The 24,905-nt window shown below is 46.1% G+C and overlaps 1 protein-coding gene across 10 annotated transcripts in view; it reads left to right on the top strand.

Moving 5' to 3' along the window:
• Positions 1–24,905, top strand: part of SRRM1 (serine and arginine repetitive matrix 1) — a 639,067-nt gene that overhangs the window by 90,652 nt on the left and 523,510 nt on the right. For 6 of the 10 annotated variants that reach the window (XM_085647827.1, XM_085647825.1, XM_085647826.1 and 3 more), the window contains 2 exons: positions 18,412–18,534; positions 20,384–20,554. In XM_085647827.1, coding sequence (XP_085503953.1) covers positions 18,412–18,534; positions 20,384–20,554 — 294 coding nt within the window. Of the gene's footprint in view, positions 1–18,411; positions 18,535–18,814; positions 18,943–19,621; positions 19,923–20,383; positions 20,555–24,905 lie in introns of all 10 variants that reach the window. The other 4 variants (XM_085647831.1, XM_085647832.1, XM_085647829.1 and 1 more) reach the window with 2 other exon arrangements.

Genomic DNA, 24,905 nt, shown 5'->3' with positions numbered 1-24,905 from the left:
TCTCAGAATCTACTGAACAGATTTACACCAAACCTACAAAAGGCACTTTCTTGACCTGAGGACTAGCTCTCTGCCAAATTTCAAGTAATTCTGTTCAGCCGTTCGGGCTGTAGCTGTGTCTAAAGGTCCTATGGAAAAATGCATGGGAAAAACGCGTTTTGGGACCCCCCTTTTATCTCAGCCCCCGCTTGACGAATCCCCCGAGACTTTCAGGGTAGGAGCGGAGCGTAGCGCCCCACCTATTTTGAAAAATTCGCGAGGATTCGTCGACCGGCGCCAAAGTTATTCAAAATAGAATGTTGCGGATTTCCTATGGAAACAGGGTCCTAACTATAACTACCTACTGGCGACCGCCAGTAGGTAATATATATGTAGAGAGATATATAATTTTTATTATTTCTGGGGTCCCCCCACATGGGCGGGAATATTCAGTCCTTATGACTGATGAGGATACCCCTGGAAGAGGACTAGGATTACAGGTAAGTAACTTATCCTTATCCAATTTTACCCCAAAGATAAATGTAAAGCGCAAGACCTGGTATGTGAGGGGCAACTAATTTCTAACAATCAAATTAGGTGCTCCCTAGATGCAGCTGATACATTGGTCCGAGCGGTGAACACTAGTGTCCTTTTAAGAAGGCACACCTGGGTACGTATATCCGGATTCAAACAGGAGGTTCAAACCTCAATATTAAACACACCATTGGATTAAGAACAGCTATTTGGGCCGGCGGTAGATTCTTCACTTGAGAAGATGGAGACAGATACAGAAGTGGCTAAATCAATGTGAGCCCTTCAGTCTCAACAAGGCCGTGGTTCCTTTCGACACTCATTTTATTGAGCAGGGTCCAAAACCATGTCCTCGGACACTGCATCCACATATAAGGGCAATAACCAACCCTCAGGTTCCAATACTTATTTCAGGGGTGGTTATAGAGGAAACAGCGGCAAGGGCAGAGGTAGAGGTTCCAGCACACACACCTCCCCCTCTAATACAAAACAATGACTTGGCCAGAGTTCCCCCGGCCACTTAACACCAGTGGGGGGGAAGACTGTCACAATTTGTACCAAAGTTGCAGTCAATCACAACAGACAAGTGGGTTCTCCAAATTACTCATTCTGGTTACTGCCTGGAGTTCATCAACACTCCTCCAAACATTCCTCCTATGTCACACAAACTTTCACCGGATCACCTACACCTCCGTAAACAAGAGGTACAATCCTTCTAGGAAAAGGAGCCATAGAGCCTGTACCACCAAAACATCAAGGGTCGGGCGTGTATTCCTTTTACTTTCTAATTGCTGAAAAGGACGGCTCTCTCATACCAAAATTAGATCTCAGAGAACTACATTTTTACATACAATCAGACCATTTCCACATGGTAACCCTTCAACAGGTACTACCTCTTTTGCAAAACAACGACTTTGTCTACTCTAGACTTAAAGGACGCATACTTTCATATTCCAATCCACCCAGCTCACCGCAAATGTCTCAGGTGCGTGGAAGTAGGTCAACATTACCAATTCAAGGTACTCTCATTCGGAGTCACCACTGCCCCCAGAGTCTTCACAAAGTGTCTGGCGGTAGTAGCTGCTCATCTAAGACCAAGCATTCATGTCTTCCCATACCTGGACGATTGGCTCATCAAAGTCGGCACGTATCAGCTAATGCTGCAAGCACACTTCCGTAACCATTCAGTTACTTCACCAACTGGGGTTTACAGTCAATGTGTTAAAATCACATCTTCAGCCAGCCAAAGCTCAGAACTACCTAGGAGCCACCTTAGATACTCAAAGGGCTCTGGCGTTTCCCAACACAGACAGAATTTGAAACATGTAGGCGTTGATTCTAGAGTTTCAAGCCAATCGGTCACTTCCAGCTCGAGTTATTATGCAGCTGTTGGGAATGATGTCTTGCATCATGATAGTTTCCCATGCCAGGTTGCACATGTGTCCGATTCAAGAATGCTTAGCCAGTCAGTGGAACCAGTCACAAGGTCTATTAACTGATCTAGTGTTGGTAAGCCGTCGTACTCCTCGCTCTCTGCAGTGGTGGAACACACAAAATTTGTCAAAAGGACGGCCATTCATAGGCCCGTTTCCACAAACCATATTAACAGCGGAAGCGTCGCTAACTGGCTGGGGAGCTCATCTCCAACAACACACAGTGCAAGGTCTGTGGACCCAACAGCAAAGGTTGCCCTTCCTCAATCATTTGGAGCTAATGGCAATCTGTCTAGCCTTCAAAGCCTTTCAAGATCACCTGTCTGGCAAAACTGTCTTGGTTCGAACCAACAACATGACAGATATGTATTACATACAGAAACAGGGGGAACACACTCCAACTGTCCCGTTTAGCCCAACACATCAGGAAGTGGGCTATTATCCACAATATCGATTTCCTAGCGGAACTCCTCCCAGGAGTCAACAACCAGATTGCGGCCCTCCTCAGCCGGCTGAGGTATCAAATACACAAATGGGAACTTCACCCTCAAGTTCTCCACCCTTACTTTCAAACTTGTGTAGTCCCTGTGTAGTCCCTCACATAGACCTGTTTGCAACACCCCATAACACTAAATGCCAAAACGTCGCCTCCAGGTATCCACACCCATTATCCAAAGGCAATTCTCTACGGATGAACTGGTCAGAGATATTTGCCTACGCTTTTCCGCTCATTCCATTAGTGGTTCGGAAACTCAGGCAAACATCTCACACTAATCCTAGTAGCTCCAACATGGGCACGTGAACCCTGGTTAACAACCCTGTTAGAACTCTCTCTGATACCACATCAACAATTACATTTAACTCCCATTCTCCTCCCACACAGCCATGGAGAAATCAAACACCCAGATCCCAAACAACTGAACCTCGCGATCTGGCTCCTGTAGTCATAGTTTGGTTATCTGAACCTTCCACCAGACTGAATGAACATTATTAAGGAGGCCAGAAGGCCTACCACAAAAGCCTGTTATGCAGCCAATTGGAAACAATATGTGATCTATTGCAATAACAATAAGATGAACCCTCTTGATGCTTCTATACAAAACATTATCTGCTACCTCTTACATTTGCAGCAGTCATCACTGGCATATTCATCCATCAGACTGCATCTCGCTGCAATTGCAGCCTATCTTCAAAATAGACCACATTCATCCATCTTTAGAGTGCCTGTAATTAAAGCATTTATGGAAGGACTGAAAAGAGTTATACCATCAAGAATTCCACCTCGCCCAGTCTGGAATCTTAATATAGTCCCCACAAGGTTAATGGGCCCACCATTTGAACCCATGACCAAATGTGAACTACAGTTCCTTACTTTAATAAAAAAAAAATCTTTCGTCATTGCAATCACTTCATTAAGGAGAGTGGGTGAGCTTCAGGCACTAACCATAGAAGAACCTTTTTTCCAACTGCACAGAGATAGTGATTCTTCGTACCAATCCCAAATTCCTACTTAAGGTAGTATCTGCATATCACATAAATCAGTCGGTTGAGTTACCCGTTTTTTTCCCTCAACCTGACACTTTTCTAGAACAAGCTCTCCACACCTTGGATGTTAGGAGAGCACTGTTGTATTACACTGAAAGAACTAAATCTTTTCGTAAGACCAAACAACTCTTTGTCGCTTTTGCACCACTTCACAAGGGCAATCCTATATCAAATCCGGTATTGTTTGGTGGATTGTTAAATGCATTCAAATTTGCTATGCAAAAGCCAAAATGACTCTAACGATACCCCCTAGAGCACATTCCACTCGTAAACTAGGGTCTACTATGGCTTTCTTAGGGAACATTCCTATTACTGACATCTGCAAAGCTGCAACATGGTCCACACAACACACTTTCACCAAGCATTATTGTGTAGATGTGTTAGCCTGACAACAGGCTAATGTGGGCCAAGCGGTACTTAGAACGCTGGCACCCACCCACCTCCCCGGGTACCTGTAGCTGCTGTAGTTCTTCGGTTACTATTCATACATACACATGGTCATCTCTGTTCTTTACTTCTACTCCATTCTCTCACCCTCTGTGGGAAAACAATCTGAAGATAGTCGATGACCATGCACCCTATCACCGAAAGGAGGAGTCACCTACCTCGTGACTACATAGACTCCTTCGAAGAAAACCAAAGTGCAAACATCCGGGCCCAACACTAGATGGTGATATATGCCCAAACATGAGATTCTACATCTCTGCATGCCAAGAACAGATGCATACTGGGTAAGTAGCATTTTCCTTCCTCCCATAGGATTGCATTGACTACTTTTCTATGAAAAATCTTCTAAGTGTAGAATTGGTTTGTATGAAACCTTGAAATACTGCAAATGTATAAAAACTGAATTACTTACCTTCTCTCTAAGAAATATCCCAGTGTGATATCTAGGCATATCACACTAAGTAGGATAAGTAACTTAAAAAGTAATCTGAAAAGTAACGTGCAAAGTAATATCATAGGTAACTGCAAGGTAATTTTTACTGACTTACCTGTAAAGAAACCAGTTGCATCCTACTGCATTCCAATTGTATTAAACTGCATTGTACGTAGAGAAAGTATAATTTCACTTACCTGCACCAAGCCTTGCTTGGTTGTAGTAATAAACAATATTTTTATACAAACAAATTGCTCTGAGTTCAGTCTTTGAGTGTGACATCATTCCTTGCCTGTGTGTGTACAATAAATGCTTAATACTACCCTCTGATAAAGCCTTACTGCTCGCCCACACTACCACAAATAAAGAGTGAGCTATAAACTTTTAACTCTGCCTACCTTTGGGTTTCCGCTGGACTCTGCACACTATACCTTACTTTGTTATAGTATACACAGAGCCAGCTTCCTACACTTTCTGGACCACTATTTCCCATATTTCCACCTTATGTGTAACCAAGTACCAAACTGAGAACAGATTTGCCCCCTCGCATCAACAACTGGAGCAGAGTGTCACCCCCAGACTTGGTCCCCAGGAGCTTCATGCTGCTAGTGTGCCATGAAATAGTAGAACTGCACATCAGGGACCCCAATCCCCTGTCCTCGAAGTCCTTGCATGTCGCAAGTGCCATACTGCTCGGTTTACCCACCCACAGAAGATTCACAAACGGTCTATCCAGCTTCGGTAGAACCAATCCTTCAGCAGGAACAGATTTCCGCACAAGAGGCAGCAGTGAAGTAAGACCATTTTTGCCATGGCTGCCGTACTCATAACTGATTGAGGAAGCCTATTCCAGAACTTAATGGAATTATCCAGGCCTGTCTGTACATGATCTACATTCTGGCACTGGTGCTTGACCTCAGTATGTGACCCAAACCCTCAAGTATCAACAGCCATTCAGTTCCCACCAGAGTCCCACAGTTGGCAGCTGGTCCTGCGGCTTCCCATTCAAACCTCCTAAAGGGAACACTAATGATCTATGTACATTAATGTTAGGACCCAAGACCTCACCAGAGTCATCCAGGACCGGATCAGGATACTAACAGACTTCCCGGGTGAGTGCACATATACCAAAGCATCGTCCTTATATAACAAAACAATGTGGGTGACGCCCCCCACCTTGATCCCCAGAGCCCCAGCCTGCCGCGCAATAGCCGCACAAGAGGCTCGATTGCCAAGGCAAACTGGGTCAGAGGGTGCATCCCTGGCAAGCACCCTACTGGACAGGCATCAGAAAGTTCACCCCCACCCTGATGCGCATAGACGGGTCAGTGTACAATATTTGTATCCAAGCCCAGAAGTTGGGTCCAACCCCCATGCCCTGCAGTACAGCCATTAGAAAGTCCCACTCCACTGTATCAAATGCCTTTTCGCGATCTAGTGAAACCAAGGCCTTCTCCCCTCCCCACGCTTCATGCAGAAAATGGGCCAGCCTGCATAGGTTATGCTTGGTGCAAAGTGCAAGCATAAAGTGAAATTTGTCCTCATGGACCAGGTCTCGGACCTCTCCAATGAGCCTTGTCGCCAATATTTTACACAGCACCTTAAGATCCGTATTAAGCATAGTGAGGGGTTTAAACGTGGAAGGTTCCATCAAACGCACCACCCCCTCTCTCATAGTTGGTGGTAGCAGACTTTTCTCTCGCGCCTCCCAGTAAACGTCCATCAGTTTTTCCTTACTGGCGGAAGAGTAGGCTTGATAGAACTCGATGGCAAATCCATCACCGTCTGGTGCTTTGAACATAAGTGCCTTCATGGCAGCACCTACTTCCTCCAAGGAGAGATCTCCTCTTACTCTTGCAGGAGCTCCCTCTGCAGCTGAGGAAGCCCCACCTGAGCCAGGAATCTCTCCGGTCTACTCTCAACATCAATGGGCCAGCTCTATAGACCAACATAGTCGTCCCACAGGATGCCCCGCCACCGAGATTATAATTGACCTTGTGCATTCTGTATGGTCAGAATGGGGTGGGGATATGTTTCTCACCTGAGGAACCACGCCTGCATTTTGCCAGCTTTATCTCCTTACCTATGTAACAATGGACGGAAATGATATAAGGCCAATTTTGTCTCCCGTATTCCAGAGGGAGTGGAGCTCTATGGGTTGCAAAAGTGGCTGCACACACCTCTACCATATATACTCCCTGTTTCTGAAGGTCTGCTAACTGGTCATCCTGAGTCTTCAAGTCTGCTATGAGTCGTCTGCGAACTTTGCATTCCCCCATGATACCGTTTTTAATGCCTCCCATTCGACTGCTATAGTGTCCTTAGACCCCCCCAGTTTCCTGTAATCTAATTCTCTCTAGCAGTCCGCAAGTCTGCCCTACACGTGACATCCGTGAGCAGATCGGCGGGCATGCGCCATGCGCCATGCTCAGTATTTGTCCAGCCTCCCACTCCAGTCCAATATTGGTAAGTTTGGGACGTGATCGGACAGGAACCTGACCATATGCGCCACTGCTCCTATCCGGGAATGGTTCAAACCATCCACCAGGAAACGATCCAGTCGACTGCAAGTATAGTCCGTCTGAAAGTGGCATATATATTCTCGACCGCCGCCCGGGTGCAAGAGACGCCACCCATCCAGAAGACCCAAATTCTGCATTGCCATCCTCAGCGCACCTGCCATCATTGGCTTGGTGCACTCCTTGGGTGGATAGCGATCTCCGCCCGATGAAAAACACAATTGAAGTGCCCTGCCCAAATAATGGGGGAGTCCACACTGTCCGACAACAAGTCTTGCATTCCCTCAAAGAAATGCGGTCATAAATATTGGGAGCTTATGAGTTCCACTGCGTAATCTCTTTCCCGTCCAGGGTGTCTTGAATCAGGACGTATCGTCCTTCCGCATCTGCCTTGCTATATGTGGGCCAAAAGGGGACCCAAAAAGCCGCCCATATGACTACTCACCTGGCATAAGGAGAATAAGAAGCAGAACACACTTGACCTCTCCATTTTTTTGTTGTTGCAATTTCTGTCCCTTCTCAACCCCAAGGTGCGTCTCTTGTAGACAAGCAATTTGGATCTAATGGCATCTAAAGAGAGTGGACCTTGTAGCGCTTTCGCGTACCCTCGGAGACCACACACATTCCACGTAACAATATTAATTTGCTCAGCCATATGCACAGCCTGTTGCCTCTCCAGATCCCACCCCACCCCTACCTCCCAGGATGACCAGGTCAAGGGCTGCTGGGCCATTAGACATTCGCACTGCCATGATAGACACACTATAAGAACAACTAACAAGTGACCCCAAACAGTGGGATCCATTTACAGCTCCTCCTCCCTGGATATACAGTGTAAAAACATCGTTTTACACTGCACATCCAATCGTACTCTCGCTGTCAGGACCCACAGCCTAATCCCAGCCCCCCACCCCCAACCGTCACCTACCACTAATGTGGAGAGTCTACCCAGTAAGACACAACCTGCTCACAGTGTATTGTGCCTTCATGAGATACGGCCTAAACATGAGACCTAAACATAGCACACACTCATAATATCTGAAAGTGCAATCCAGCAAACTTTCATCTGCACACCCCCTTCCCCATACTCGACCAACAGTGTGTAGCGGAGGAATTGAAATCAGCCCATCCTGCAATGTAACAAAAAATGAAAAGGGTTTTAAAGCCATTACACAAGGGCTAGTAACATCATGACGTTTTGCCTCTGGCTTCCGGATCAGTCTGCAAAGTGATCTCCTCCTGCTTTGAAGAACCTGCTCCTGACTCGGGCCGCTGGTCCGGGCAGGCCAATGCCATAGTACCATCCATTTGTAGTTCACCCTACCAAAATCCGGCCTTTCAGGGGACTGATGATCAGCCTCTGGCCCCTCTCCCGCCCTCCAGTTGGAGCCCTCCAGAGTAGACAACTTATGAGTTCCAGATCTCCAGAATCCATTGTATTCCCTGTAAGAAAGTGGCTCTGTATATACTGCACCAAAGTAAGGTTCAGTGTGCACAGTCCCCAGAGATTTGGCAGAGGCTAAAGTTAGATATAACCTTACTCTCTAAAGTGGTAGCTTGGTCGAGCAGTAAGGCAGTATCAGAGGACAGTGTAAAACATTTGTTGGGCACACTCAGTCAGCAAATGGTCTCACACACTCAAGAACTGAACTCTAGGCCAATGGTTTGTATATAAAAATATATAGTTTTATTTTAGAACCACAAGTAGTTATCAAAATACTTTCTCCGAATGAGATGCTTTAGTTAAATACTTTCAATAAGCAATAGACTTTTAAATGCAATAGTTACAGTTGTTGCAGTGGGCAACACAAGTTAAACACAATTATAACATTGAGCTCAATGGGAATTTTAAAGTAAACGCAATATCAATTACTTTGCATAGGTTTTTCTTACTCGGGTCTGGATCCTGGATTCAGCCCTGGTGCATCTCCTGTAAACAGTTGAAAGATTGTTTTTGTTAAACAGGCGATTTTTAAGGAATATTTGTATGTTTCAAAAATCGACACTTAGAGGAATTTCCAAGTGAAAACCAGTCAATGTTACCCTATGGAGAAAATGCAAGTTATCGGCTTTCAGGTAAGTACTCGTCTGGCAGAGTTAAGGTTCTGGGGTTAGACTCGGGGGTCTCCCAGGGTCAGGTAGGTACAGTTGTTACACCCTCAGCGGCACAGGGGCAGCCGGTGCAGAGAAAATAGGCCCAATGTTAGCCTATGGCGGGCAGGGGGCCTTTGGTTGGTGGCTGCTGGCTGGCAGGCAGGCTGTGGGAGCTGGGCTCCTGGTCACTTACACAGGGCAAGTGGGGAAGTAGGATATGATAGATCCTGCACTTCCAGGGGCACTCGGGCGGCTGGGTGCAGGGTGCTTTTGAGCCGTCGAGCGCTCAATGTATTGCAATGGGAAAGCTGCAAGATGAACAAAGGCTGCAAGCTCGGGGACGGAGAATCTTCAGGTGCGACTACCACTTCGAGAGGTAAGTTGGGAAGCTGTAGGGTAGGTAGGCACTCAGGAGCTGGAACAGGGGGCCGCAGAGCGCCGGGTGCGGGGGTGTCTTTTGGCGTCGGGAAATCTTACCCTCTGCTGGTCGCGGTTGGGGGGGGGGTCCCTGGAGTGGAGGCTGCAGGCGTCGTCCGGAGTGTCGAGGAGGGTCCTTGGGTGCTGGATTCTTGGTCACAGTCGCCGGGGGGACGTCCTCGTGGTCGTTGTTCACTCAGGCATAGGCCGGGCTCGGCGGGCGCAGAGTGTGCTGGGTTTGCGGTTCCTGGCTTGGCACCAGGGGTTGGTTGTTTGAGCAGAACCACTGCTCGTGGGAGTTCGTCTTTTAGAGGCGCAAGTGTGAGAAAGTGCCCTCTTTCTTGCATGGTATGCCCCCACTTTTTGCTAAATTGCTGAATGTACTTTGACTGAGTGTACCCTGGGCTCCTGCCAATCAGGTGCCCAGGGCCTATGTTCTTCCCTAAAACACACAAACTCCCAATTGGCAAACCCTGGCCACATGTCAGCCCCTGGTAAATGGTACCCTAGGTACCCAGGGCCTTGTGACCAGGGAAGACCCCTAAGGGCTGCAGCACTCATTGTGCCTCCCTTAGGGGCCCTCTACCCTTACACACACACATTGCCTTTGCAGGCTGAGTGTCTGGGTGCAGGACAAAATGAAGAGTCGACATGGCCCACAGATGTGTGCCATGCCCAACACCTACACTGCCAAGACATATGTCAGTCACCCCTCTGGCGTGCAGGAGCCCTGTGCCCCTACAGTACCCAGGTCCATTCCCGATACTGTAAGGGCAGTGCTGCCATTTAAGAGTACCTGGTGCTGAGAGCTCGTCAAACACGAGCTCCCCAGCACCATAATGGCAACACTAAAGACTGGGAAGTTTGGTATCAAACTTCTCAGCACATTAAACCCACACTGATGCCAGTGTGGGATTCAATGTACCAAGCACCCCAGAGGGCATCTTAGAGATACCCTCTTACAACTAACCTACAATCCACGTCTGCTCTGAGGCTGCCCAGGCTGCCCACCCCACCCCTCAGGTGGGGGAGGCGAGGTGAAGCACATCCCCGGTTCTCTCGCCATCTTGAAGATGGGAGGCCCTACCCTATCAGGATTAGGCTACTGCCCCCTCCCACAGGAGAGGGGCAGGATAGGGGGTGTACCCACCCCAGGACGAGGACCCATTGGTCCCTGGCCTTCACCTACCTGTAATGCCCCTAAATCTAGTATTTAGGGGCACCCTGAACCTTCCTTCCCCAGATTCCGAAACTACAAGAAGAGCGAGAAGAAAAGAAGACCTGCCCTGCAGCTGCGAAGGAGAGGGAGACACCAACTGCTTTGGCCCCAGACCTACCGGCCTGTCGACCTCGGACTTGCTCCTGCTCCAAACCCGGCATCTCTTGTGGCCAACAACCTCAGAAACCCCGGAGGACCTGGCTGCCTTTGAACTCTGATCCCCTGGGACTCCCATGAGTAGAGGCTCTACTCAGACCCTACCTTTCACCCCTGGCAGCAGCCCTGAACCGCGATCCCAGCCCCCGCCAAGCCTGGCCGGTGCGAACTAAACCCACGAGGACGACCCCACGGCGACTGTGACCCCGAGTCCGGCACCCAAGGACCCCCCTCGACTATCCTGAAGAAGCCTGCAGCCTCAGAACAGAGTGCCAACCCAACCGCGATCAACAAGAGGGTAAGATTTCCGACATCAAAAGGCACCCCGGCACCCGGCGCCCCACGGCCCTCTGTGCCCAATCACGGGGTACCTACCTATCCTCCAACTACCCAACTTACCCCTCGAAGTGGTGGTGGCACCCGAAGAGTCCTCGTCCCCGAGCCTGCAGTCTTTTTCCAAACCGGAGATTTACCATAGAAATCAATTGAGCGCCCGACGGCTCAACTGCACCCAGCCGCCCGAGTGGCCCTGGTAGTGAAAACTCTGCTCTAACCTACTTCCCCACTTGCCCTGAGTAAGTGACCAGGAGCCCAGCTCCCACAGCCGCGTGGCTTGCCCGACAGCAGCCACCAACCCAGGCCCCCCTATCCCTCATAGAATACCATTGGGCCTAACTCTCTCTGCACCCGGCCGCCCTAGAGCCGCTGAGGGTGAAACAACTATACCTACCTGACCCTGGGAGACCCCCGAGTCTGTGCCCAGAACCTCAACATCGCCAGTCGAGTACTTACCCTTAGACCGCAAACTCTATTTTCCTCATAGGGTAATATTGGCTGGCTTTTTCCTGAAATTTCTTCTAAGTGTGGACTTTTCAAATCTTCAAATAATCACCAAAAATCAGCCGAGTGACAAAAACGAATTTACTCACCTGCTCTTAGGTGAGCTCGCAGTGCTGGATCTTGGTGCCCAGCACTGACTCTGAAAAGTACCCACAACTATACTTACCTTTAACTCATTTTTCTTCCATAGGAAACCATTGACTGCTTTTCTGTGAAATTTCTTCTAAGTGTTGATTTCTGCAATTTCTAAATATTCGTCAAAAATCGTATAACCTCTGAAAACGTAATTACTTACCTGTTTTAGATAAAGGTCCCAGTACTGAGTCTAGACACCCAGTACTGGATTACAAAAGTAACGCTAACCCTCTGTACCTGTAACCTACATTTCCTTCCATAGGGAATCATTGATTGTTTGCTCTGAAATATTTTCTAAGTGCTAACATTTGAAATAGCTAAATATTAGTTAAAAATCATTACGGTACCAAAGTCGACTTTCAACAGCTGATTCTGAGAACTGACCCAGGACTGGATCTAGGATCCAAGCCTGGAATTACAAAAGTAATCTAAAAAGTAATCTGTTGCATATAATTTGAATTTATCATTGAGCTCAATGTATTGTGTTTAGAAATAGAGTTGCCTATTGCAACTACTTGTAACTGTTTCCTAAAAAGTCTATTGCATATACAAAAGTATTTTTATGAAACATCTCCTGTCGAGAAAGTATATTTTAATTCCAAGTGCTGGTTCTAAAATAAAACAAGCATATATTTTTTTTTATATACAAACCATTGGCCTAGAGTTCAGTTATTGAGTGTGTGGAACTATTTGCTGACTGAGTGTGTACAACAAATGCTTTACACTGTCCTCTGATACTGCCTTACTGCTCGACCAGGCTACCACTTTGGAGAGTAAGGTTATATCTAACTTTAACCTCTGTTAAACCCTTGGGATCTGTGGACTCTGTACACCCTGTACCTATTAAGGAACAGTATATACAGAGCCACTTTCTCACAGCAAGGCAGTCAGGTCCTCTGGGGTTTTTGAGGTTGCTGACCACTGGAGACGCCGGGGTTTAGCAGGAGCTGGTTCGAGGGTCGACAGGCCTGTAGGGCTGGGGCCAAGTCAGTTGGTGTCGTCCTCTTGTTAGCAGCTGCACTGCAGGTCTTCTTTCTTCTTGTTCTTCTTGTTTCGGGATCTGAGGAAGGAAGGTTTAGGGTGCCCCTAAATACTAGATTTAGGGGCGTTACAGGTAGGTGAAGGTCAGGGACCAATGTGTCCCTTCCCTGGGGTGGGTACACCCCCTATCCTGCCACTCTACAGTGGGAGGGGGGCAGGAGCCTAGTCCTTATTGGGTAGTGCTCCCCATCTTCAAGATGGCGAGAGCCCGGAGTTGTGCTTCACCTTGCCTCCCCCACCTGAGGGGTGGGGTTGGCAGAGGCTGACACACCCCCTTTCCTCACTTGGGTTTTCCCGCCGATCTTCCCACCAGAGTGGGGGTCAGAACCGGTGGTGGCCAGTTGCTGAGTACCGCAAGTAAAGCAAAACCAAAGGAAATGATGGACGGAGTGTTGAACATTGCAAGCCCTCACCCCCAGTCAACTGATCTGGGTTTAATCCACCACCGTTATTTAGCCCACTCTGCCACCCCAGTTCAGACATGGCCATAATGCAAATCAGTCTGACCCTGTGCCTCATGGGAACAGTCCAGCCCGAACTGCCAAGCCATGTCTTCCCTGGACCGGAAACAAGCTTCCTAGGACCGGTTTCTGGCATTTCAGCCGTCTTCAGCCAGGCTTGCTTGAATCCAGTGGCAAAGTGAGCAAGGGACTCACGTCTGAGCATACCCTGCCAACTTATGGCGAACAAAGCAAAACCCTTGCTCTCCATGCCACTGGAATTAAGCTATCCTGGCTGAAGAGGGGTGAAACCCCGAAACCGGTCCTAGGATGCTTGTTTCCAGTCCAGGGAGGACCTGGCTTGGCAGTTCGGGCTGGACTGTTCCCATGAGGCACAGGGTCAAGACTGATTTGCATATGGCTGGGTTCAAACTGGAACGGCATGGTGAGCAAAAAAACGATGGATTTAGGCCCAGATCTCTGTACTGGGGTGAATGTATGACATTGTTCTGCATTCTGTCCATCAATTGTTGTTTTTGCACGAGTACCGCAAGTAGCCTGGAGAAGCTTGCAAAGGCGGCATGCCTTTAAAGCTTCCCCTGTCCATCCTGGGGGAGGAGGCCTAGCCCCTCGCCCAGGATGTGCATTGTTGCAGACCCAGGAGAGCGGATGGCTCTCTACCCAGGGGTCCAGCAACATGTCTGCTGGGTGGCAGCCTATACAGCCCCTCAGTCAGGACACGGGTTGTTGGTTAGTTTCAGGGGGCAACTCTAACTTGCCCTCTGTCGTGCACTTTATATTAAATCCCACACTGGCATCAGTATGTGTTTAATGTGCTGAGAAGTTTGATACCAAACTTCTCAGTCTTCAGTGTAGCCATCATGGTGCTGTGGAGTGTTTGATGACGATTTCCCAGCACCATATACTCTTAAATGGCAGCACTGCACTTACAGTGCCCAGGAATGGACCCGGGTACTGTAGGGGTATAGGGCTCATGCACCTGTACCCACACCATTGGCATAGGGCACCCAGCTAGAGGGGTGACTGAGGTATGCCAGGGCAGTGTGCTTGTGGGCATGGCACACTGGGATGGGTGCCATGTCGACTCTGTTTTGTTTTGCACCAAGACACTCAGCCTGTCAGGATTTGGGAATGGGTTTATGCAGGCTCTACAGGTACTGTATAAAGCTCCGGTTGCTAGAATTGCTTCAATGGGCTTGGTCTCGGAGCCAGTGAGAATAACCAGAGGAACTCGGCAAGGATGTCCATGCTCCCCCCTGCTGTTTGCTCTGTATATTAATCCTTTTGTAGACTTGCTGGGAAAGAGCCCTTTGATTAAACCGTTTATATTCCGGGAGGTCTCGCATTCTGTTTTTGCTTATGCGGACGATATAGCCATTACTACAGTAGATCCAATTACCGCTCATATAGAGGTGGAGCGCTTAGCAAAATAATTTGGGCAGGTATCAGGTTATAAGCTTAATATCACCAAAACACAAATATTATGCTCAGATAATGTTGTGTCAAGTGATGTGAGATGTTTGAAAGAAGTAACATATTTGGGGATTAAAATTCGGGCATCAATGAAAGAATTGGTTGAAGCTAATTGGGTGGATATTATGAGTAGAACTAAGGAATCCTTAGAAAGATGGGGCGGCTACATCTCACATTGGTGGGTAGAGGCAATATTATAAAAATGAATATTCTGCCTATTTAGATCTATTCCCCTAGAAGTGACGCGGGATCAACTCCAACAGTTGCAATCTCTGTGCTAAATTTCTTTGGGCCCCTGGCAAACCTAGACAGGCTACAAGGTTCATGACTCTACCAAGAGAAAGGGGTGGTTGGTCGATACCTGACTTTACATTTTATTATTATGCTTGTTTTTTGTTAAAGATGCAAGTATTGCTGACTGGGGAAGACGTTGGTAACCCGGCTGAGGCCCCCCCCCCCCCCCTATTTTTGAATTATTGCTTGGGTCAGAGGTAAAGAACTGTTTGTTTAAAGAAGTTGATGGTAGTTATTTTAAAAGGACACGGTTTAAAGTAATAAATGCTGCTTTTAAGGTGTGGAAAAGTATACGGAAGATTCTCTTGTTAGAAGGGTTAACATATTATACACCCACAAATGCCTTGAAAATTCTCGCATCCATTTTTTGTGATCAGGTGGCATTAAGTTGGAGAAATAAAGGGATTGTGCAGATTGGAGACTTTTATGAGGCTCGGGGGCTTTTCCCTAGCTATCTGGATTTGGCAAGACAGTATAATTTGCCCAGAACGCAGTTTTGTAAATTCCTTCAAATCCGGGACTTTCTTGGTAGGAAGAACTTAGTATTGGTACCAAACCCACTGATTGAAACTATAAGACGTCAGGAGAAAATCTGGGTATTGTATAAGATTCTTTTATCTACTAGGACTGATGATTTAGAGAAACATAATACTAAATGGGCTATGGTACTGGGAGAACAGGATATATCTATAGAGAAAGCTATTATAATGTCTAGGGAAACCCTGTTATCAGCGAATCTAAAGGTTCAAGTCTTTAAAACTATTATCAATCTATATTATACCCCGGCAAAGATGTTAAAATGGGGATGGAAGCAGGATGTCAAATGTTTTCGATGTGGGTGGGATAATGCGGATAGTACTTGTAGTAAATTGTCGATATGTTGCGGATATCGAAGTTAGGAATTGGTCAGGATTTAGAAGCTGGGAAATCTATGTTTAAACATCGTTACTTAATTTTTATGGCTATGGTTGTGGCTCGATTATGTATTGCTGCTGAGTGGCTTCAACCGGAGGCCCCTCCCTTTGAACGATGGCAAGCTAGAATGTATAATTTATTTAATTTAGAATTTAGTTTGTATTCGGTGAAAAGTTCAAGGAAACGAAAGACTGGTATGTCTATTTGGGGGGCATTTTATGAACATATGAATGTATGAAATAATATAATGTATTGTATTGTTTTGATACCGTGGAGTTAAAAAACAAAAAAAGACACTCAGCCTTCAACAGCATGTGTGTGTGTCAGGGCACAGGGCCTCTAAGGGTGGCACAATAAGTGCTGCAGCCCTTAGGGGGCTTCTCTGGTCACAGGGCCCTGGTTACCTAGGGTACCATTTACCAGGTGCTGACGTGGCTTCAGATGCCAGTTGGGTTTAGGCTTCAATGCAGTTTTTAGAGAAGGAACACAGACCCTGGGCACCTGATTGGCAGGAGTCCAGGGCACACTCAAAGTACATCAGCAATGCAGCAAAAAGTGGGGGCATACCATGCAAGAAAGATGGCACTTTCTCACATTCCCTGGGCCCATTATCCCAGACCTCCAGCCAGCGCAGCACATCCTCGAGGATATCAAAGAAGTGGGATTTGCTCTCCAACCGCACCCTCAACCTAGCTGGATACCACAACATGTAGCAGTGGTCCACTGAGCGACGCTTGGTCTTAACCTCCAGGAGATGTCTTCTGGGTGTCCTGGACCTTATTTGTATTGTCTGGGTAAATGGAGATCATATTTGGCAGTGTCTTTGGTTACCCCGAGGATACTGTCCTTGCCTTTGAAATTCAAAATGTGGGCAATGGTGGCTCGCAGCAGGGCCCCAGGCCACTGCGGTGCCACTAGCGCACGGTGCACCCTTTTAATAGTGAACATGGGGGACAGTCCACTAAGCTTCATGATGCCTCTGATCCAAGCCTGAACAAACTGCTCAGGGTGTGCGCCATCCCGGATACCCAGTAGATTCACAATATTGCTGCAGTAGTGCCCTTCAGCATCCTCTACCCTAGCCTCCATAGCCCCTGGCCAAGATGTCACCGCTGGGACTTGCTTCCTCAAAAGTGTCCACCTCCACCTGGAGCTCTTCAACGGAGCCCTCTACCAGCCGGACCTAATCAGAGACCTAGCAGAGGTCCGTGCGAAAGAGATTGCCTTCGGCCCCATTCTCAATTTATTTCCAGTGGCAGCCGTGACCGTGAACATTGTATGTAATGGCAGAAGTTGCTCTGGCAGTGTAATGGGACTCCCCTGTTTTTGGGCTACTTGTCTTTTTTTGTTCAGTACGTAAGTTGACATGAGGTGTTGATGGACATTTTGAATTTTAGTTCTTGGCTGTGCGATGAGTCATGTTTCACTGGATGCCTATCCAGTGTTTGAGCATTTGCAGAAGACTTATTTCAGCCTATGAGGCACATGAACTCCCATAGTCTCGTCTCTGGTGGTTGCATAGAAGCTAAAGACTCAGTCCTGAAGTGTCTGTGTGAACTTCAGAGCTGTTAGCTGCATCCACAATGTAAAGATGAGGTTCCTTTCCTTTCAGGGCAAACTCTTAGTGCCATACATGCTGCTGGTCATGATTTCACGTGCTGGTACAAAATAAAGTCTAAGTAGGGTGTGCACTCTTTGCCATGTCTTCTCTATGCCCATAGGTTGACTGCTGTTTCTTCTCTAAGTTTTTTTTTTTTATTGAGTTCTCCCATACCTGCACATGACACAAATTGGTTGTGGTTTCCTGATACATCATTACAATATTGCTTCTGATGCTGTAACTGTGCACAATCAAAACTGAACCGCATGTGCCGAAGATTATGTAAATGCATTAGCATGTGCTCTCTCTGTCTAATAGAGACTTTTGGCATAATGTGTAACGGACAGTGGTGTGCTAGTTGGACATAATGGCACTTAGCAATGCCATGTTAACTAGGCATAGTGAAGGCTAGCAGTGATGTAAACACCATTTTCCACTAAAGATCTAAAACAAAAGTCTCATTGTCATGTAAAATAGTTGTCCATCAAATTCTGAGCAGTATTTATTATTTCCCAATTGTGCTTAAAATGCACATTGTCCCTAACATTACCCAAAGTTCCTTAGGAAAAACCTGCCAGATGTTTACAAAATCATTTGTAAAAGTATAATTTTGAGCATTACCACATGAAAATATTGAAAATATGGATCATGTAAATTGTTTTATATTATTTACTCTTTGGAAAAACTAAATCAAAGTACATGACAAGTTGTTTTTCTCATGTCGGTATTAAATTTGCAATCATTTGTTCCTAAATCGGTGATCTTCAGTAATTTAGTTAACATTTGTTGCAGATGCTTCTATTGGAAGTATGTACAGCATCACCTTCAATTCAGTTGAAAGATGTTTAGAGAAAATAATTTTTGCTTTTTCATAAACAGGTAGACATGGTCAAGGTTAATCTGGAAGTTATCAAGCCATGGATAACTAAGCGAATTACTGAAATTCTGGGATTTGAAGATGATGTGTTAATTGAATTTATCTTCAACCAGCTAGAAGTAAAGGTAATACATTTGAAGCAGACGGTAAATTTGAAAGTGCAGCACCTTGCCTGTAATGTTTTCAGTGTTAACTATCATATATGAAAGAATTGTCATTCTATTGTAACGCTTAATCGAATACAATTTACAATGCAAAGAAAATAATTTAAGAAAGTTTAGTGAGGGTGCATAGTTTCTCAAAATGCACAGGTGAGAAATAGGAATTGTTGTTTTAATCTTGCTGTTACATGTTAGCTAATTTGGCAGCAATTTTCTAATGATGATGTGATTTATGATTTAAAAGGCCTGAACCAAAATGGAAGGTATTCCATGCGTCTGAAGTATAGCACCATCACCCTATTAGGTCACGGCAGAGTGCGTGTCCAATGTTGCTCTGACCCAGCTCTTGATGATGCAGTGTGTGGTTTGGAGGTGAGTTGTGTAAAGTGGCCAAACAAAACTTTAATGCAACCTAACAGCACTCGGGCAAAGCTTTACACTGCTCTTAAAATGCACAAATAAAAATGTTTTTGTGTGAAGCATATGGGTTGATAGAAAAGTGAAAGCTACTTTAATTTAAAAAAAAACATAAAAATGGTTAGTACTCAAAGAATTATAAATTGTGGGTTTGTGCGTTAGAGATTCTGGATGAAAATAAATCACTGAAGATCCGCATGTACATTAATTTGTGAAAGATGGTGTAGAACAATTCTAAGGATCATGTTGCCCTCTTGAAATATTTATTTTTAAACACTTCACATAGTGTACAAAAGGAGAACTGCTTTTACATTGAAATAGTTTTAGCAGTACAACAGCATTTGAACTTTGCAAAGAAAATGATTTTTTCTAGTTGTGAGGTCATTCGATTTCAAATAAAATAAGGCTTTGGACAGATTGCTGTAATTATGGGCTGGGGTGTGTTTTAACTTGTTTGGATGGCTTACACTGAAGTATATATATCTCCGATGTATTCTGTTGAATACAGATTTGAATCATGAGGCAGGGAGTTCTCAATACACTGAGCATGAATCTGAAGCTTAGATTTATTTATTTTTTTAAAAAGTTTTGTAGTTGTGTACTCATGATTAATTGTTCGTCTTTTGCAATTTAGATAAATGATATAACATTAAACTCGAGGTGGTTGAGTTGCAGTAGGGAGTCGGAAGCAAGCCAAGGGAACATCTTTCTCTACAGGGGACTTGGCGATATCAAAACCCCTCCCCCAAGGTTTCGAGAAGAAGCGGACGTCATCTGAAATCTGTACTTTGTGCTGTTGTGCCGTGCCTTTCTATGGACATTGTTTTTTTTGTCCGAGAACTTAAAACTTATAAAGCCAATTATTCTGAGACTTTCAAGCTTTTAAACCCTTTGTGGACAGTTCATAATGGCAATCTTATCTCCATAGCTGTGTGGTAATTATCTTACCAAGTGTTAATCCTTGCAGGATTTGAAGTCTAGTATTTGGTGTAGTATTGAGCATGCAAAGCCTATGGTTGTACTCTCATTAGGTACTTTTGATATTTAATAATTGTTTACTAGCATATGTTCAAGTTTTCAAGTCATCAGATTGTGTTTGTTTGCAGGCATTACAATGGTTTTATGATAGATTTGGGCCTACAAATCTAATCAAAACTTAGACTCTTGGTCTTCTAATCAACAGTGTCACTGTCCAGGACTTATCCACAAAGGGCTAACTGGCCCCTTGATATACAGTGAGATGGGATAAGTACCTTTGATTGAACTTTAGTGCATCTTAGTTAGCGTAGAGCAGCCTAAAACATCATTGGGAGCCATTATGAACTATATGATCATTGAGCAGTGCCGTTTAGGGGTTCTAAGTGACCTTTGTGTCTTCCTGTTATGTTTCTTTCAGAATCCAGATTCAAAAATGATGCAAATAAACCTCACTGGGTTTTTAAATGGTAAGAATGCCAGAGAATTCATGGGAGAGCTTTGGCCGCTTCTTTTGAGTGCTCAAGAAAATATTGCTGGCATACCCACAGCTTTTCTGGAACTGAAGAAAGAGGAAATTAAACAGAGACAGGTTAGTTCTCATACTTATTAAAGAAATCTGTGCATCACATAGAGGGTGTCTTGAAGGCTTTATGAATTTCACAGTTATTACTGATTTTACCATTATCCGTAAATCTTTCTGCTGTTTTCTTCTTGCGAAAGGAATGAAATGAGACCTGGTCCGTCATATCACCCCTCCCTGCACTTGTGGTGCCCCCATCCTCTTCTTTTGAGGATGGCTTTAAACGTGGAGTAACAAAGTATTCTTGATGCCTCCTGTGGGACTTGTTCTTTGCTAACTACACTTGTTGTGGATCTGGACGGTCATGTGATAAATTGTCTAGAATTAAACTTGTCAGAACTGATGTGTAGTAAGATAACCTGACCAAAGATGGTGTATTGTATTGCATAAAATGCGTTCAGTTATAATATTGTAGAGCATTAAAAAGAATAGGGGTGCTTTATTTGAACCTTGTTTTGGTTAATTGTATAACTTGAATTTGTGGTGGTGTGATCTCAAGCAAGAGGTCCTCCCTCTATTTGAAATCTTTTGAGTGATATCCACCTCCAAGCTAGACTTGGTGAAAGACACAAAGTTGATTTTAACCCCTTTTATATAAAAACTTTGTTGCCCCTTGCCCTCCCACTTCTTTTTAGGTCTCGCCTGAGCCAGCGCGCATGCGCTGCTCTGCAAGACTTTTTAAGTAAGGGCTTTTAAACTCTAAACACACGCTCCTGCGTGTGCTTTATTTTTTTACACCCGCTATTGGCCTTTGCATGCGTCTTTCTAAGAAAGACAGCACGCAATTGGCCCAAGGCGAGTGCATGTCCCGCCTTCTGTCTTCTGTGGCCTAGGGTGCTCGGGAGCGCGCGTGCACTACTCGCGGGCTTTTTTTAATTTCCTTTTAGCACTCGTGTGAGCACACAACTCCCGGGCTTGTTCTTACTCTCCGGAGGAGTAACTGAACAACCAATCAACCGGCTGGGTTTTGTTTGAGGCATGCTATTTGCATGAACACTGCAGGTTTTTTTAAAGAAGTTATAATTATACATCTAAGTGGGTGTTATTCCTGCCGGAGCACAGCGATCCTGGAGCATCTCTGCAAACCTTTCCAGCATGTTTGTTTTCGGTAGAAGAAGAAGAAAGTGGCAGCATTGAGTGAGGAACTGATCGCCCCGCTTCCTCCCAGACCCTTTATATGTTCTGTCTTCGCACGCTCCGTTTCACTTTATATTTGCATAATATTACTCTTGAATGTATTATTTCCGATTTGCGTTGAACAAGAACCTGGCCTTTCTTCCAGTATTGGAGTCGGAAAGAGGGGCACAGTGGATCAGAATAGCCGCATATGGGGCAGTAAGCTTGCATTAAAAGCAGGAACATTGTTTCTACTTTTTCGATAAATGTTTTGAGCTGTGGGCAGCCAATGCCGGTTACTTCATAGGGCTGTTTGTACGGCCAGATGACTGTTTTCATTACATTTTACTATTTTTTTAATTACATTCGAAGTTGCACTCCTATATTCTTCACACATTTTCCCTCCATGCGGTGTCTATATTTGAAATTAAATGTGACTGATGCACATGCAGTTTTGCAAAGGTTATTTAATAAAGATAACTTTAGAGTCGCTACTGTTAGCATTGAAATGCCTCCTTGGTACTGCGTCTTCCTTCTTTTCCCACATGAAATAAAATTACATTTAAAGTGTTGGCGTGAAAAGCTCTTCAGTCATCATTCCTGACTCCTCATATAAAGAATACATTGAAGGAGCCAATGCAATGCAACAAATAGTTTTGCAGCGTGAATCTTTGTGGATTCACTATGCTGTGCATTATTCCGCCATCTAGTAGTTGGGTCCGGAATTGTAGTCTTTTTTTTTTTTTTCGTGGCCCAGATGGGCATCGACATACCACCATTTGGTGTCCTTCGGGATGTCGACGTGCTTCCTCCGGAAGCTCCCACCTTTTGTCGCCATCTTCAGATTCTTTTTTCCGCCGTTGGCTCTGGATCGTTGCCGAAGAGTTCCATAGTTTTGGAAGTGGAATCAAGCAAAATCGGTTTTCAACTACACCGGACTACAGGTCCGGTACCCGGAGCGAAGGAGGAGAAGTTCTAACAAACAAAACCTCAACGTTCGACAGAGAATGCGCTCGCAGGGGGCTCCCTGAGCGCGCGGATGGACAAAACACTGTTCAAGTTTAGCACCAATTGCCACCACAAGTACGCCCAGAAGGATCAGCATCCAGGCTGCAACCTCTGCCTGCCGCTCGACCACAGAAGCGAAGACTGCAACGCCTGGTCGGCGTTTACACCCAAGACCCTTAGAGTAAGGGAGAGGCAGAGAAGGGTGATCCACAACATGCAGGGGCAGGGGCCACCTCCAACACTACGAGACTTGGTCCTCTCCAGTGGAGAAGAGGACAACATGGCCGAAGGACCGGAGGACTGCACGGTCGTTGAGGTCCATAAGATGACGAAGGAGGTAAGGGAGTCATCGACCCCTAAACATCCTAGCGTCACTCGAAGGAGTGAAACAAAACCCCCGAGCGACACTCGTAGAAATCAAGCTAAGTCCTCAAAAGGAGCTCTGCCGCCGAAACACTCGACGAAAGCAACAGCCTCCATGGACGGTCAACCGAGCAGCTCCTTCGAAAAGGACTCCCAGTCGGCGAAAACCCTCAGATGTCGAAGGTTGCCCTCGAGAAGGACACCTTGGTGCCGAGGAAAGTAGGGCCGACATAGTATTCGACTGCCTCGAAGAGAAGCGCTCCAACCCTCGACGCCGAACATGCCGCCGAGATGGAGAGGAAGAAGAGGAGGCTCGAGGCCAAAATGGCGAGCATCCTACAGCGGAAAAAGTACTTGGACAAGAAGATGAGCCAATACACCATCCCGCCGAAACCTGCGGTCGATGTCGAAAGGGACGACAAAGACGTGGAACCGCCAAACTCCCGAACCAGTCGAGGAACTGGGAGAAGATGACTACTATTTAGAGGGAGAACGCGACTAAGATCTGCAATCCTACCGGGACTTGACGTCCTCGGAGGCACAAGACGTGGAATGGCAAGATCTCGACGCCGAATCACCGGAAGAAGGTGTAGACACTTAACCTTAAAGGCCCTCGCCGCCAGACGACATTAGGGATCTACAGCATGGTCGTACAGAAGGCTGCACAGACTTATGGAGTGAAAATGGGGGAGGAGAAACCCAAGGCATGTTTCCTCCTGGAAACTCTGCCTCAACAGACTAGGAGCCAATTCCTGCCCATGCTCCCTAGTGTGCTGGACCAGGGAAGAGAGGCCTTTAAGGAGCCAACAGTATGCAAAGCTGTGAAATATAGAACGGAGAAGTAGTACAAACATTCTTCAATGGACCCTGCATACATCCAAGGTTCAGTGCCAGCCGATTCCATAATTTCAGCAACGGCTAGGAAGAGGGCTAATGTTCCCACAAATGCCGGACCACCTCCAGACAAGGAGAGTATGAGGATGGATCTCACAGGGAGAAAGGTGGAGAGAAATGCGGCAATACATTGGCGCATCACAAATTCCAATGTCCTGATCAACAGGCACGTATACCAACACTAGGATGAAGTGGGGCAGCTCCTAAAGCATCTGCCAAACCAATACCAACAAAGGGCAGCTCACCTGGTTGAAGAAGGAAAGAACATGGCGAACACATGCCTGAAATCGGCATTGGATGCTGCAGAAACATCGAGCAGGCTAATGATGACAGGAGTGACTGAGAGAAGACACACATGGCTCAGAATTTCAGGATTCAAGCCAGAGGTACAAAGTAACCTCTTAAATACACCGTTTAATTGAGAGCAACTGTTCTGCACACCAGTGGACAACAAGTTGACGCAGCTCAAGAAGGACAACGAAAAAGCAAGGTCCAAGGGAGTGTTGCAGTTCATGGGAATGAGAAGAGGTCCACCCACAAGGAGGCCAGGTGGCAGAAGTGAAGGCAACGTGCCGACCACATGGCACCAAACGTTCCAGCAAGGCTACCAAGGGAACAACCAAGGCCAGCAGCAGCAGGGACAGCAGCAGCAAAACTGGCAGTACCAACCCCGGGGACAGTCCTTTCGAGGGCTCGGAAACTGACAAAGACAAGCACGAAGGGTAGGACAACAGCCCTCCACCAAGTGACTCCGCCATGCATCAGGCCCCCACCTTAGCAACACCTCGGGGTGGGCGGAAAGGCAAAAAGAAAAAATGCAGCCAAACGTTCAACGACATACTTTCTCGACAGGAGATGTTTCATATAAATACTTTTGTATATGCAATAGACTTTAGTAAGCAGTTCAAGTAGTTGCAGTAGGCAACTCTATTTCTAAACACAACAATACATTGAGCTCAATGATAAATTCAAGTTTTGC

The sequence above is a fragment of the Triturus cristatus genome, chromosome 3_2 (assembly GCF_964204655.1).
Source record: "Triturus cristatus chromosome 3_2, aTriCri1.1, whole genome shotgun sequence".
Lineage (NCBI taxonomy): Eukaryota > Metazoa > Chordata > Amphibia > Caudata > Salamandridae > Triturus > Triturus cristatus.
This window is presented reverse-complemented; position numbering and strand designations above follow the sequence as displayed.